Source organism: Plecotus auritus (genome assembly GCF_963455305.1).
Source record: "Plecotus auritus genome assembly, chromosome: 4".
Taxonomy (NCBI): Eukaryota; Metazoa; Chordata; class Mammalia; order Chiroptera; family Vespertilionidae; genus Plecotus; species Plecotus auritus.
This window is the reverse complement of record NC_137775.1, coordinates 132,105,405-132,118,180: the sequence shown is the minus strand read 5'-3', so window position 1 is coordinate 132,118,180 and position 12,776 is coordinate 132,105,405. Positions and strand designations below refer to the sequence as shown.

Below are 12,776 nucleotides of genomic sequence, written 5' to 3'. Positions count from 1 at the left end.
CCTATTTGAAGAAATAATGACCGAAAACTTCCCCCACCTGGTGAAAGAAATAGACTTACAAGTCCAGGAAGTGCACAGAACCCCAAACAAAAGGAATCCAAAGAGGACCACACCAAGACACATCATAATTAAAATGCCAAGAGCAAAAGACAAAGAAAGAATCTTAAAAGCAGCAAGAGAAAAACAGTTAATTACCTACAAGGGAGCACCCATACGATTGTCAGCTGATTTCTCAACAGAAACTATGCAGGCCAGACGGGAGTGGCAAGAAATATTCAAAGTGAAAAGCAAGAACCTACAACCAAGATTACTCTACCCAGCAAAGCTATCATTCAGAATTGAAGGCCAGATAAAGAGCTTCACAGATAAGAAAAAGCTAAAGGAGTTCATCACCACCAAACCAGTATTATATGAAATGCTGAAAGGTATTCTTTAAGAAGAGGAAGAAGAAAAAGGTAAAGATAAAAATTATGAACAACAAATACATGTCTATCAACAAGTGAATCTAAAAATCAAGTGAATTAAAAATCTGATGAACAGAATAATCTGGTGAATATAATAGAACCAGGGGCATAGAAAGGGAGTGGACTGATAATTCTCAGGCGGAAAGGGGTGTGGGAGGTGCGGGAAGAGACTGGACAAAAATCGTACACCTATGGATGAGGACAGTGGGGGGGAGGTAAGGGCAGAGGGGTTGGAACCGGGTGGAGGGAAGCTATGGGGGGGAAAAAGAGGAACAATTGTAATAATTTGAACAATAAAGATTTATTAAATTAAAAAAATAAATAAATAAATGAGATACACTAGATAAAACACAAAATTCAGTGCCTGGCATACCACAGGCATGCAATACATGTGACTTTCCATTCAAATGTAAAGCAGGTGTGGGAGGGGGGATTGAAATCAGATTTTGTAAAAATTAGCAGCTGAATAAAAAAGTAGTTTATAAAGACTCTGAAAGGGAAACTAGTCAAACCCAATCAATCACTCAACAGATGAGACTTAGAAATAACTATACTAACTGTATAACTAGCCTAAACTGTAAATGATGAGCTATAAACATGTTCAACTGCTATCTGAGAAAACACAAAACCAAATAAAGTTACCAGGACAATATGAATGACATGAAAATTAACTGTAACCTAATTAAATATATTACAATTCTATGAACAATGTTGTCAGATGAACAATGTTATCGATGTGTTAGGGAATTTTTTAAAAGGGGGAAATATGTAGGAAGAGGACAAACTAAATCAGTCAAACTGGGTCATTCATTCACTCAACAATTATTTACGGAGGGCCTGGGACTATAGACTGAGCAAGACAGGATCCCTCATGGAACTTCCAGATTGACAAGTGGGACAGCCATTAAACTATAGCCTTCAAAAAACAATTACCAGTATAATAAAAGATGTGATGAAGTACAGAGTGCTGAGAATAGATAAAAGGGAACACCTACCCTAATCTGAAGGGCAGAGAAGGAAGTGATTTATCAGGTCTTTGGCATGGGGATGAGGAGGAATGGGAATCAGAATGTCTAGACCACACATAGAGAGCAATCATCCAACTCCCTGCTTTGCTCTCATACTTGCCAATCCTCTGATAAAAAATACAGTTTGTTATATAACTTTTTAGGGTAGAGAATGAGCTGGCAAACCAGCGTGAGTACCCATGCAGATATTCTTCCCATTAAAGATCAATAATTTGGCATACTGGTATGGCATGTCTTTTACTGTGTTTGAATAGAGAAAATGCAATTACTGTGATCTATTCAACTCTGGATACAATGACAAATAGTTCTGGACCTGCCAAAATGAGGGCCTAACCCTGGATCCTGGTGACCTCCTGTGAGATGCTCATTGGATGGTGAGGAGCTGACTTCCCTAGAAATCATTTTCTTGGCCACCTCTAACTGCAAAGAATACAGTAATTTTGATACTAGAACAGGACAGCTTTTTTCCTATTAGTAAATAGGGAAAGTTTCAAGTACTAGTACAGACAAAGCGAAATTGACACTGTAGGTCAATGGTGTGATTGATGGACTAACTAGAATAGGAAGTGTCACCAACCAAGGATGACAAGTAGGTAAGCCACAGTAGGTGAGGAGACCTAAACTAGGGGAGTAATAGACGAGGCCTGTTAGTGGTTAGAACTGGTAACTGTTTGCTGCAGGATATAAAGTAAAGATATCAAAAATGACTCCTAAGAAAATTTGAAACTTGCCTTACCAGGTATTTAAGAAATCTGACCAAGAGTTGACAAAAGAAAATAAATTCTCTGTCTGTAAAAAATAACACTTAAAATATAATAGAACCTGTGGAGAACTAATGCTCAGTGAGTTCTAGAGAAAAATTCAATTCCCCCCCTTTAATGGGGAGGCATCCAATAACAGGTCAAAAATCTACACCAAAAAACCTATGTACACTGGCCTCCTTAGTCCATCATTAACATCAACACATCATAGAAGTAACTGCAAGAAAGATGTATCTTCAGTTTGATTTTGGTTTGACTAATTTTAGTAAATATCTTCTTGTTACTGGTTACAAGTAAAAGGAAGCTATAAATTTTTCCAAGTTACTTAATATGTAATTTTAACCTAAGTGATTTGTTCATTTGAGAAATACTGTACATTTGTTCTTAAAGTTTAATACCTCCAGCAAGTCACATTTATTCACTCATTCATCATGTACTCAGTATGGGTGAGCTGACAGTGTAGTGAGGAAACACATTCATCATACAATCATACATAAGTGTAATATCCAATTTGGTGAATTCAATGAAGGAAGGTACTCAGGGCAAATATCAGAGGAATATGACCTAGTCAGGGAGGTTAGGGAAAGGAAGGATTCATTAAGGAAGTGATTGTGGGCTAAAACTTGAAGGATAAAAGCGGGAGTTAACTTAGAGGTCAGAGGTGAGGACATGCATCCCAGGAAGACAGGACAGTATATGGGTTCCCAAAGCAAGAGGGAACACTACACTTCCAAAGAAGTGAGAAGCCCAGGAGCTGGAGTACAGAAATTAAGGGCTTGGCAAGGGAGGCAACTGCCACACCATTCAGGGCTTACCAGCCCGTGTTAAGAATTTTGGTCTTTATCCTAAAAGATCAAGCAAGATAAAGACTAAAAATGTCTGCTGGATTTTTACTGAGCTGTTTAGGAAGACAGGAAGAGACTAGATGGGGTGGAGGAAGAGGAGGTATGGAAATGGAGTCAGTGAAGACTGAGGAACCTGTTGAAAGGTTTGACTGTGAAGAGGGGCAAGAGGACAGTAACTGGAGTGAAGCATGATGTCAACATAAAGAGGGGAGGCTAATAGAAAGAAAAGGAGCAAGAAGAGGGGTGAATATACAAGAGAGAGATGGGGTAATAGGGAAAAAGGCATAAAGGATGGGATTTACCTTAGAAAGACACAAGTACACTGATTCAAAGGGTGCAGATATATATGTTTGTAGGTTTGAGGGTGAAAAAAGAGAGTTCATGCCTATTGGCTTCTATTTGTTCTGTGACTAGAAGACTGAGGGGTCAGTTGGAAGTTAAAGATGAAAGACTGTCAAGCAGTGTCAAAGGTTGCACTAAGAAGTCATACCTTTACTCAGCCAGGATGATACAAGTTACAATACTAGTAAATCATACAGCTCTAGGCCTTAAAACTTCTGTTTTTCTCCCTCTACAACTCTTTGATTTTTTTGAATTGTGGTTTTAAAAAAACACACACACATCTAACAGAATTTACTATCTTAAACATTTTTAGGTATACAGTCCAGTAGTGTGAAATGCATTCATTGTTGCACATCAAATCTCCATAACTTTTTCATCTTGCAAAACTGAAACTTTGTACCCATTCAACAGCTCCTCATTTCCACCTTCCCCCAGCCACTGGCAACCAACATTCTTTGTTTCTAGGAGTTTGACTACTTTAGATACCTCATCTAAGTGGGATCACAGGATTTCTTTTTGTGACTAGCTTACTTCACTTCAATGTCCTGAAGGTTCTTCCATATTGTAGCATGTGACAGGACTTCCTTTTCAAAGTTAATAATATTCTACTGTATTGTATATACCACAGTGTTTATCCATTTATCCACCTATGGACACTTAAGCTGCTTCCCTAAGATTTAATTTAAAATATATATATTCTCCTGACTCCTGGCTTTTCAAAATGTTTCCTTTCTATTTTGCCAATTAAACACTCCTGCCACAAGACCTGATTATACAATGTATACCCTTTGGCTGTTGACAGAATTTACTATCCTTTTTCCTTCAGTGATTTACCTCTAATGGCATGAGTATGTACCAAAGAAATGTATATAACCTACTAGCCTTGCTTATAAGTTTACATCAGGGTGGGATGACAGGATAGCAATACTAAGAAAGTAACTTCATTACTAACATTCAGATATAAGGAAATCTGATGTAATAAAATCAATTAGGTTGTATTTAAGTAGTAGAATGTAATCATTTAAGTATCAAAGACAGGCTTAGAATCATTAGCTGTATAACCACTCTAGGCCTCCAAATCTGTAAAATGGGGTATTTAATAGCGGCTACTCACAGGTGTATAAAGGGAACTAAATGAGATAAAAGTACAACTCAGTCCAGCAGCTGAGAAAGAAGAGGTGCTCCAACAAACATAATCCTTCATTCTTTTTTGTTAATCCTCACCCGAGGATTATTCCCCGCCCTCCGCTCCCCCCCACCCCCCCGCCCCGCGCCGCACTGATTTTCAGAGAGAGTGGGAGGGAGGGGGAGAGACCGAGAGAGAAACATCCATGTGAGAGAGACACACAGATCGGTTGCCGCCCCCAGCCCCCAACCGGGCCAGGGTATGGAGCCTGCAAAGGGGGTCCGTGCCTTTGACAGGAATCCAACCCTAACTACTAAGAAACCGGCACTTCATCATTTAGATAATGTATCACGGTGTTTCTGAAATGGTTTGATTTGAAAAAGTCAGATATAGACAACTTTTCAACAATATCAGTCCAGTGGAAAGAATACCAAACCAGAACCAAAAACAAACAAAAAGTAAATAATGACTGCAAAAGGCGCCCAAGGAAGAGTCCTCTTGAGTGACATTCTCTACAAGCATTTACCACACAGGTATACTCTCAACTGTGCCCATGAAGCTAAGTACGTTTCAATCCAGGCACTGACATTCTAAGCTGTAAATTCATTTTCAGGCATCCTTGCCCCGCCCACTAGGCGCCAACAGTGCATCCCAGGAACTGTGACAATCAAAAGGCACCCACTCTCTCAAACGCCCCGGAGGGCGAGGCGGGGACCGCCCCAGGCTGAGAATTGCCGAAAGAGAACCCAACCCAAATCCTTCAGAGTTCCTTCACCGCCTTCTACATTCTACCGCGCCCCCAAGATCTATGGCTCCGAAGGTACGGGAGCATCCAGGACCCGCCACCCCGCAGCCCTGGGAGGCATCTGCTGAGCTCAGGGCGCACCTTCTCAGCCACCTTTCGGGTTGCAGACTTCATAATCGGGGGTCCTCGCTCCCTGCAGGACCCCCTAACCTCCATGAGGGGTCCCAGTGCTACTGCAGGGTGAGTTTTCGGCCGGCGCTCGTGGCTGAACAGTATCTCAGGTCCTCTGACCTCATTGCCCGAGACTTCCGGATCCCAGCAAAATTCCGGCCGCAGACCCATAATGGGGTGGGGAGTGGGAAGGACCAGGCTCAGCCCTGGGCTGCGAACGATTGCACGCTGGGCTGCAGTGGACCACGTTCCTCGCCTCCACCCTCAAACCCCAGCTCCCAGGCTAGAGGCGGAGGGCCGAGCGCGCCATTCAAACTGGGGAGGGGCGGGACTCTGGGCCCAGGGCCAGGGGAGACGCCGGCACTACGCACAACTGGGGGCCTGGACTCCAAGGAACCTCACGGCCCGGTGTGTCCCCGGAATACCGATCACCGCCCGGCCCCAGTTTCCCTTCTGCCCCACCGCACTTACCCGAATTTACCGCCAACAGCGTCGCCATCTTGGAGGCGCGCTAACGGCGCCCCGTGCGCACGGAAGCCCCAGAAATGGGGGAGGCTGCCCAGGGCGACACCTGAACGGAAAGGAACCACGCTGATCCCCCCCGACCTGCACACTCAGCCGACCCAGGAGTACAAAGACTCAAAAAATCTGCTCTGGGTCACAGACGTCAATTTTCGCCGGATTATTCCCGTTCAAATAAGGCGAGGGAAACCAATTCCAAGACGCGAGGTCCTTAATTCCACGTTAGTCGTGCAGTGCATCCTGGGACTTGTAGTTTCTTTTTAATGATGACTAAAGTTGTTTAGGTGGAACAGAAAAAGATATTCTGAGACTAGTTATTGAAATGACTCCCATTTATGATATATGTAAGAGCTGTAAATTCAAATCATCATCTTCATTTCAAATTAAATATTCCTTGCATTATTGCCTTACTTTAGGGAATGGAGTGATGTGTAAGATGCCTAAACCCCAAAAAGTCATTTAAGCAGTTACAAAGTTTTCATTACATGTCAATATATCAAGTGTATTGCGTCAACATAGTTGCATAGAGTGGAACAAATCATAACATTTTATTATGAAATTTACAAGTGTATACAAAAATTAGAATAATTCCCTTCACGCAACGCACGTTCCTGGGGAACCTGGCGCTAAACCATTGGTAGAAGACCTGCTTCTGGGTCGGGATTTCCTACGTAGCAGAGCAGCTCCCTCGCTGTGATCTATTGAAAGTCAGCCTCGACACAAGGGTTTGTAAAAAAAGATAAAAAAATAATAATAATAAAAATTAGAATAATGAACACCCAGCTTCAATAGCATGGCCAATTCCTATACCCCACCCCCATCATCACAGGAGATTATTTTGAAGCAATTTCCAGACATTTCATAAACACCAAATATTTTCCTGCCTAAGCACTCCCAAATAACTGAATGTTCTTTTTTCACTTGCTAAATTTTAGTTTGCTAATTTTGAAACTAAAATACAGTCATTACCATTTGTTATCACATAACAGATATTTATTGAGAATTTCAAATTATCCTATAATAATAACAAATAGTATTATTACATATATTTATGTATTGTTTTATATATTACTAGGGGCCCAGTGCACAAATTCATGCACCTTGAAAGGAACTGTGGGCCCTGAAGCTGCGGTGGGCACAGAGGCGGGTCTCGGCCCATCCTCCGCACCCCGCCCAGCCCCTGTCTGCCAGCAGCCCCACTCCTGCTGCTCCCACACGCTGACAGTGCTGGCCCAGCTCGCACCTGCTGACAGCGCAGAGCGATTGGAGCCAGCGCCAACAGAAGGTGCGAGTTGCTGCTGCTGCCCCGACTGCCCCTCAGGAGCAGGGGGAAGTGGAGAAGCCGGCAGCTGCCGCTCGCACCCGCTGGGGTGATCTGGGCTGGCAGCCGCCGCTTGCACCCTCTAACAGCGCCGAGAGATCAGGGTCAGCCACGGGCACTGACAGCGGGTGCGTGTGGCGGCTCCAGCAGCGGGTGTGAGTGAAAGGTGGACCATGGAGTGCAGGAGCAAAGAATTTTCAGTAACCACCAGAGGCTCGCCCCAGTGGTAGTGACCAGCGCCCCACCTTGGTCTGGTGCCCCAGCTCACCTGCTCCACCATCCCGCCACAGCTAATACCCACCATGTTCCATGCACACTCTCTGATGGTCAGCGCATGTCATAGCGACCAGTTGTTCGGTTGTTCTGCCGTTCAGTCTATTTGCATATTAGCCTTTTATTATATAGGATATATATATTATTTCATTATCTCATTTAATCCCTGAAACAATCCTATTAGGCAGATGATATAATTATAGCTCCTTATCTCAGATGTCCCTGTGCCTCACAACCTCACTTTATCAACTCCTCCAACATTTCACTGAGGCTGGGAGAATTTCACTGTGGGAAATCAGAACTAAATAACTTAAATTACAGAATTTGTTTTTAAGAGTATCAGGCATATTCATTCTCCTGAACAAATAGCAGTAAGTTACACAATGTGTATTAGGTGAAACACGAAAGTGATTGGTGATTTTTTTTTAAGTCATTGTTATATAGAGAAAATTGTCAGACTACAATTTAAGGATTGAAGAGGAAGAGAGAATGCAAAAGCAAAGTTTAGTGTGAAAGTGAGAAAAATTGAGCAGAAACTTGGCAAGAAGCAGCATTCAAAGATTTACTTTCTCAGCACTAATATTACAAGCCTTCCCCTCCACATACTCTTTAAGCCCACACACTTCCCACTAAGTAGGTCACTTCCACTTTATATGAAGGAACTCTTTAACTTCCTGCAACTCACCCTCACCCATCATCACACAAGCATTCTGTCCCTTAACTTGTGGGATACCACTGTTCCTAGTTTTCCTTCTAACTTTCTAGTTCTTTCTAAGTTTCCTATAGGAACTACTCTTCCTCTTCTCACCATTAAATATAGCTCTTCCTTTTTTGTCATCCCAGCCTCTATTCTTTTCATTCTACATGCTTCTGGGAAATCTCTGGCTTCTTGCTACCACCTATTAGCTGATGAATTCTGTATTTGTAATTCTAGTCCAGTCCTCTCTGCTAGGCTTCTGATTTGTATCTCTAACACATCTCTATTGATTGTCACACTGGCATCTCAAAATCAGCCAGTTAATCCATAACTCAAAGGAGCACTTTTCTCTTAAAAACCTGCCACCCTATCTACGTGGTTGCCAAAATCAGGCACCTGGGAGTCTTTTTATATTATTCCTTCAATTGCCAAATGCCATTGCCCATAAAAACAATAAAGAAGTGTGACTTTGCCTTAAAGTGACTAATGGGTAGAAAGGTCCTACCCATTCTACTTCATAAATATTTCTTGATCCCTTTTTCTCTTCTCTGCTCCTTAGGCCATTGTTTTCATCAAGTCCCCAATGAATCCCATGTCCATGAATGCAAGCTACATTGTAATCATCTGCCACATTGAAACTGAGCCTTATGACTTGCTTCGACAAAAAAAAAAAAAAAAAAATGCGGTGGAAGTGACATTGGGCAAGTTCTGAGACTAGGATCTAAGAGGCCGTGCTGTTTCCACTTTTGCTTGTTTGCTGCCCTGAGAAACCATGTAAGGAAACAAGATACATAGCGCTATATATGTGTATTTGCTAACTAAAAATAAACTATTTCTAAGGCAAAATAAGTGCTAAATGGAGATACAGTGGTCCACTACTATCCACGGGGAATATGTTCCAAGACCCCCAGTGGATGCCTGAAACTGCAGATAGTATCAAACCCTATATATACTGTTTTTTCCTATGCATGCATACCTATGATAAAGTGTAATTTATAAATTAGGCACGGTAAGGGTTAACTAATTTGTAACTAATAATAAAATAGAACAATTATAACAATATACTGTAATAAAAGTTATGTGAATGTTTTCTCTCTCTCTGATAACTGATCTTGATAGTCAAGTTGATTACTAAGTGACTAATGGGGGTGGATATGCTAACAAAGATTATGATTCAAGGCCTGGGTGGGATGCAAGGAGATTTCATCATGCTACTCAGAACAGCTATTTTTTTAAAAGATATTTTTATTAATTTCAGAGAGGAAGGAAAGAGAGAGAGAGAGCGGGAGAGAGATAGAGAGAGAGACAGAAACATCAATGATGAGAGAGAATCACTGATTGGCTGCCTCCTGCATGCCCCATACCAGGGACCACGCCTACAACCGGGGCATGTGCCCTGACCGGGAATCGAACCATGACCTCCTGTTTCATAGGTCGATGCTCAACCACTGAGGCACACTGGCCAGGCAGAACAGCAGTTTAAAACTTGTAAATAATTTATTTCTGAAATTTTCCATTTAATATTTTCAGACTGAGGTTGTCAGGCCCTGGGTACCTGAAACTGTGGAAAGCAAAACCGCAGGTAAGTGGGGACTGTTGTACTTAGGCCCACATTCAGCCCTGCAGCTCCCCGATCCCTTCACTAGTGTAGCACTTTGGCTACTGTAATCACATTGTCTTTCCCTCTGAATCTTTGTTGGCACTATAATCTCATTCTAGAATATCTTGAGCCCCCTTTGTCTGGTTACTCTTCACAAGCATCACCTTTCCCCACCCTAATTTCCCCACATCAGGCTGGATTAAATGCTATGCTCTCCCATAATGTTTCATAACTTTCCACAATTCTGTCTGCCCCTCTGGTTTGAAAACTCCACATAGAAGAGTAGAGGTACCCAACAGGTGGCCAATAAATGTTGAACAGCCAGGGAAAGGTGGAGCTACTGCCTCCTAACCCATTGCCAGACTCCATTGTGGGCTCCTTGGCGACAGTTGCATAAAGTACCATCTCTCTTGCAAGTGCCTGAAAACTCTAGAAGACTAGGTCCTTCTTTTCCTAATGCTTGGACTACCAACACCAACCTAAAGAAGATAGGGTACTCCTTATTTCCTTTTATGAAAAACACCAACGTTCCAGCTAAGGAATCAGTTGGCTGAACCACCTTGAGAGGTTTTCCTATAGATACAGGTGGAAAACTCTAGCCTTGGAAGAAGGCTCGTGCCACAATGGTGCATGAAATAAAACAGAGAAGTGGGTTGGAGAAGAGTAATGTAAAAAGTATCGCTGGCCAGAAACCAAGATGGCGGCATAAGTAAACACTTAAACTGCTGCCTCGCACAACAATTTCAAAACTACAACTAAAAGACAGAACGGACACCATCCAGAACCACAGGAAAGCTGGCTGAGTGGAAATTCTACAACTAGAAGGAAAGAGAAAAGCTCACAGAGAATCAGAAAAGCTGCAAAGGGCTGAGCTAGAGGGAACTGGAAGCTCCGACTGCACTGAACTCCAGTTCCGGGTAAGAATCTGGGAATCCAGATTCATTGGGGGAGAAACTAGACTGTCTGGCAGCGGGCAAAACCCAAGGGTGGCTTTTTCTCAGAGGTGCTTGCAGCGATTACCGAGGGACACTGAGACCCAGGGGCCTCATAGGGCAGGGCTGATGGGAAACCAAGGCTGTCTGCTCCGCCCTGAAACTCCGCCCCATCCAAGCTGAGCACAGAGGCTTTTGCAATTTTGCAAGTCTTGTCTCATAAGGCTGTCTCCAGCACAGAAGTTCTCCCAGCATAGACACAGCTGATCCTCACAGCCAATTGGCCTGGAGGTCAATTCCTCCCAGTGATACCAACAACAATCAAGGCTTAACTACAACAAGGCTGTGCACACAGCCCACAAAGGGGGGCACCAAGAGTGTCCACCTCAGGTAACTGGGGAGGCTGAGCCACTGTGCCCTAGAGGACACCTAGCACACAAAGCTACCCTACCAACTCAGGGAAGCAACAAAAATGCGGAGACAAAGAAAAAGATCACAAACGAAAGAAATGGAGGAAAACAAACGACTGGATATAGAGTTCAAAACCACAGTTATAAGGTTTTTCAAGAATTTCCTAGAAAAGGCCAATAAATTTAGTGACACCCTCCAGTATATGAAAAAGGACCAACTAGAAATTAAACACACACTGACTGAAATAAAAAATATTATACAGAGACCTAACAGCAGACTAGAGGAATGCAAGAATCAAGTCAAAGAGTTGAAATACAAAGAAGCAAAAAACACTCAGCCGGAAAAGCAAAAAGAAAAAAGAATCCAAAAATATGAAGATAGTGTAAGGAGCCTCTGGGACAACCTCAAGTGTACCAACATAAGAATTATGGGGGTGCCAGAAGAAGAGAGAGAGCAAGATACTGAAAACCTATTTGAAGAATAATGACAGAAAATTTACCCCACCTGGTGAAAGAAATAGACTTACAAGTCCAGGAAGCACACAGAACCCCAAACAAAAGGAATCCAAAGAGGACCACACCAAGACACATCATTAAAATTCCAAGAGCAAAAGACAAAGAGAGAATCTTAAAAGCAGCAAGAGAAAAACAGTTAATTACCTACAAGGGAGCACCCATACGATTGTCAGCTGATTTCTCAACAGAAACTATGCAGGCCAGACAGGAGTGGCAAGAAATATTCAAAGTGATGAATAGCAAGAACCTACAACCAAGATTACTCTACCCAGCAAAGCTATCATTCAGAATTGAAGGCCAGATAAAGAGCTTCACAGATAAGAAAAAGCTAAAGGAGTTCATCACCACCAAACCAGTATTATGTGAAATGCTGAAAGGTATTCTTTAAGAAGAGGAGGAAGAAGAAAAAAGTAAAGATAAAAATTATGAACAACAAATACATATCTATCAACAAGTGAATCTAAAAATCAAGTGAATTAAAAATCTGAGGAACAGAATAAACTGGTGAATATAATAGAGTCAGGGGCACAGAAAGGGAGTGGACTGACAATTCTCAGGGGGAAAGGGGTTTGGGGGAATTCAGGAAGAGACTGGACAAAAATCATACACCTATGGATGAGGACAGTGTGGGGGAGGTAAGGGCAGAGGGTGGGGTGGGAACCAGGTGGAAGGGAGCTATGGGGGGAAAAAGGAGAAACAATTGTAATAGTCTGAACAATAAAGATTTATTAAATTATAAAAAAAAGTATCACTGGCAAAGTCAGTTTATCCAATCAAAAAGAGTCTTGATTGTACCCTGGGCGTCAGCATGAATGCTTGGCTCTGGTCTTGGGCTGGGAGTGAAGGAGAGTGGGGAATTATGAGGGAAGCGAATTCTGTCTGAGTGTGATAAAAAGCAGAGCATTCATCCCATCAGAAGAATACTCAAAGTGAAACTATGTACCAGGAACAAGAAAGCATTAATAGAAATAAACTACGGCACTGTTCAGGACATGATGTAAACTCAGCAACAAAGGACAATAG

General features: G+C 42.4%; 1 protein-coding gene across 1 annotated transcript in view; it reads right to left on the bottom strand.

Annotated features, from left to right (window-relative positions):
• Positions 1 to 6,001, bottom strand: part of NUP205 (nucleoporin 205) — a 94,067-nt gene extending 88,066 nt beyond the window's left edge. Inside the window, exon 1 of the mRNA XM_080663423.1 lies at positions 5,954 to 6,001. Coding sequence (XP_080519549.1) covers positions 5,954 to 5,981 — 28 coding nt within the window. The 5' untranslated portion in view covers positions 5,982 to 6,001. The remainder of the gene's footprint in view (positions 1 to 5,953) is intronic.
• Positions 6,002 to 12,776: the final 6,775 nt, after the last annotated feature.